The 1,454-nt window shown below is 32.8% G+C and overlaps 1 protein-coding gene across 1 annotated transcript in view; it reads left to right on the top strand.

Moving 5' to 3' along the window:
- The first annotated feature begins 273 nt into the window (after window positions 1-273).
- The window catches only part of LOC107674937 (rap guanine nucleotide exchange factor 5-like), a 13,839-nt gene continuing 12,658 nt past the window's right edge, over window positions 274-1,454 (top strand). The window contains exon 1 of the mRNA XM_016469099.1: window positions 274-371. Coding sequence (XP_016324585.1) covers window positions 274-371 — 98 coding nt within the window. The remainder of the gene's footprint in view (window positions 372-1,454) is intronic.

Raw genomic sequence — 1,454 nt, 5'->3', positions numbered from 1 at the left:
ACTAAAATTGGGTTTTTAATTTTTTCTATTTTTTTCAAATTAACTTTAGATCACCATTAGATGACAGCAAAGGTAATCTAAATGTACAAAAAAGGGAAATGAGCAAGTAAAATTTAATATTCAAAATCAATATATATATATATATATATATATATATATATATTAAATTGATCAAAGTGACAGTAAAGACATTTATTTATTTTTTTTTTTTTTTTTTTTTCCACACACAAAGAAATTGTATGACTTGAAGACTTGGACTATAGCACTTCAAAAATGATCAATGATCATATGATTATTTTATGCTTTCTTTCCCTGCTGACGTACCCTGTGTTCATGTCCACCAGTGACCTGTGCCAAGCACTACTCGGTCAATATCCTTCTCATGATATGCACACATGCTCTCTTATGCTTCATTGCCGATGTTGTTTTTGCTATAACAGCTGCCTGCTTACATTTTTAAAGGTGAACTGTGTTTACAGTACAACAAAAACAACCATTTAAAAGTTTGGGGTCAGTAATATTTTTAATGTTTTTAAAAGAAGTCTCATATGCTAACCAGGCTGAATTTGTTTGATCAAAAATATAGTAAAAAAAAACGTAATATTGCAAAATCTTAATACAATTTAAAAGAATGGTTTTCATTTTTAATATATTTTAAAATGTAATTTATTAATGTGATGCAAAGCTGAATTTTCAGCATCATTACTCCAGTCTTCAGTGTCACATGATCCTTCAGAAATCATTCCGATATGCTGATTTGCTGCTCAAAAACATTTCTTATAATCAATGTTAATGCTGTTTAATATTTTTGAGGAAACTCTTATACATTTTTCAGGTTTCTATAATTAAACCAAAGTTCAAAAGAACAGTTTTTATTTGAAATTGATTATATATATGTATGTATGTGTGTGTGTGTATATACAGTATCTTACAGAAGTGAGTACACCCCTCACATTTTTGTAAATATTTTATTATATCTTTTCATGTGACAACACTGAAGAAATGACACTTTGCTACAATGTAAAGTAGTGAGTGTACAGCTTGTATAACAGTGTAAATTTGCTGTCCCCTCAAAATAACTCAACACACAGCCATTAATGTCTAAACCGCTGGCCACAAAAGTGAGTACACCCCTAAGTGAAAATGTCCAAATTGGGCCCATTTAGCCATTTTCTCTCCCCGGTGTCATGTGACTCATTAGTGTTACAAGGTCTCAGGTGTGAATGGGGAGCAGGTGTGTTAAATTTGGTGTTATCGCTCTCACTCTCTCATACTGGTCACTGGAAGTTCAACATGGCACCTCATGGTAAAGAACTCTCTGAGGATCTGAAAAAAAGAATTGTTGCTCTACATAAAGATGGCGTAGGCTATAAGAAGATTGCCAAGACCCTGAAACTGAGCTGCAGCACGGTGGCCAAGACCATACAGCGGTTTAACAGGACAGGTTCCACTCA

This window comes from Sinocyclocheilus anshuiensis, unplaced genomic scaffold (genome assembly GCF_001515605.1).
Source record: "Sinocyclocheilus anshuiensis isolate Anshui unplaced genomic scaffold, SAMN03320099.WGS_v1.1 scaffold1544, whole genome shotgun sequence".
NCBI lineage: Eukaryota > Metazoa > Chordata > Actinopteri > Cypriniformes > Cyprinidae > Sinocyclocheilus > Sinocyclocheilus anshuiensis.
Note: the sequence above shows the minus strand (reverse complement) of the source record. Positions and strands in the feature narration are given on the sequence as shown.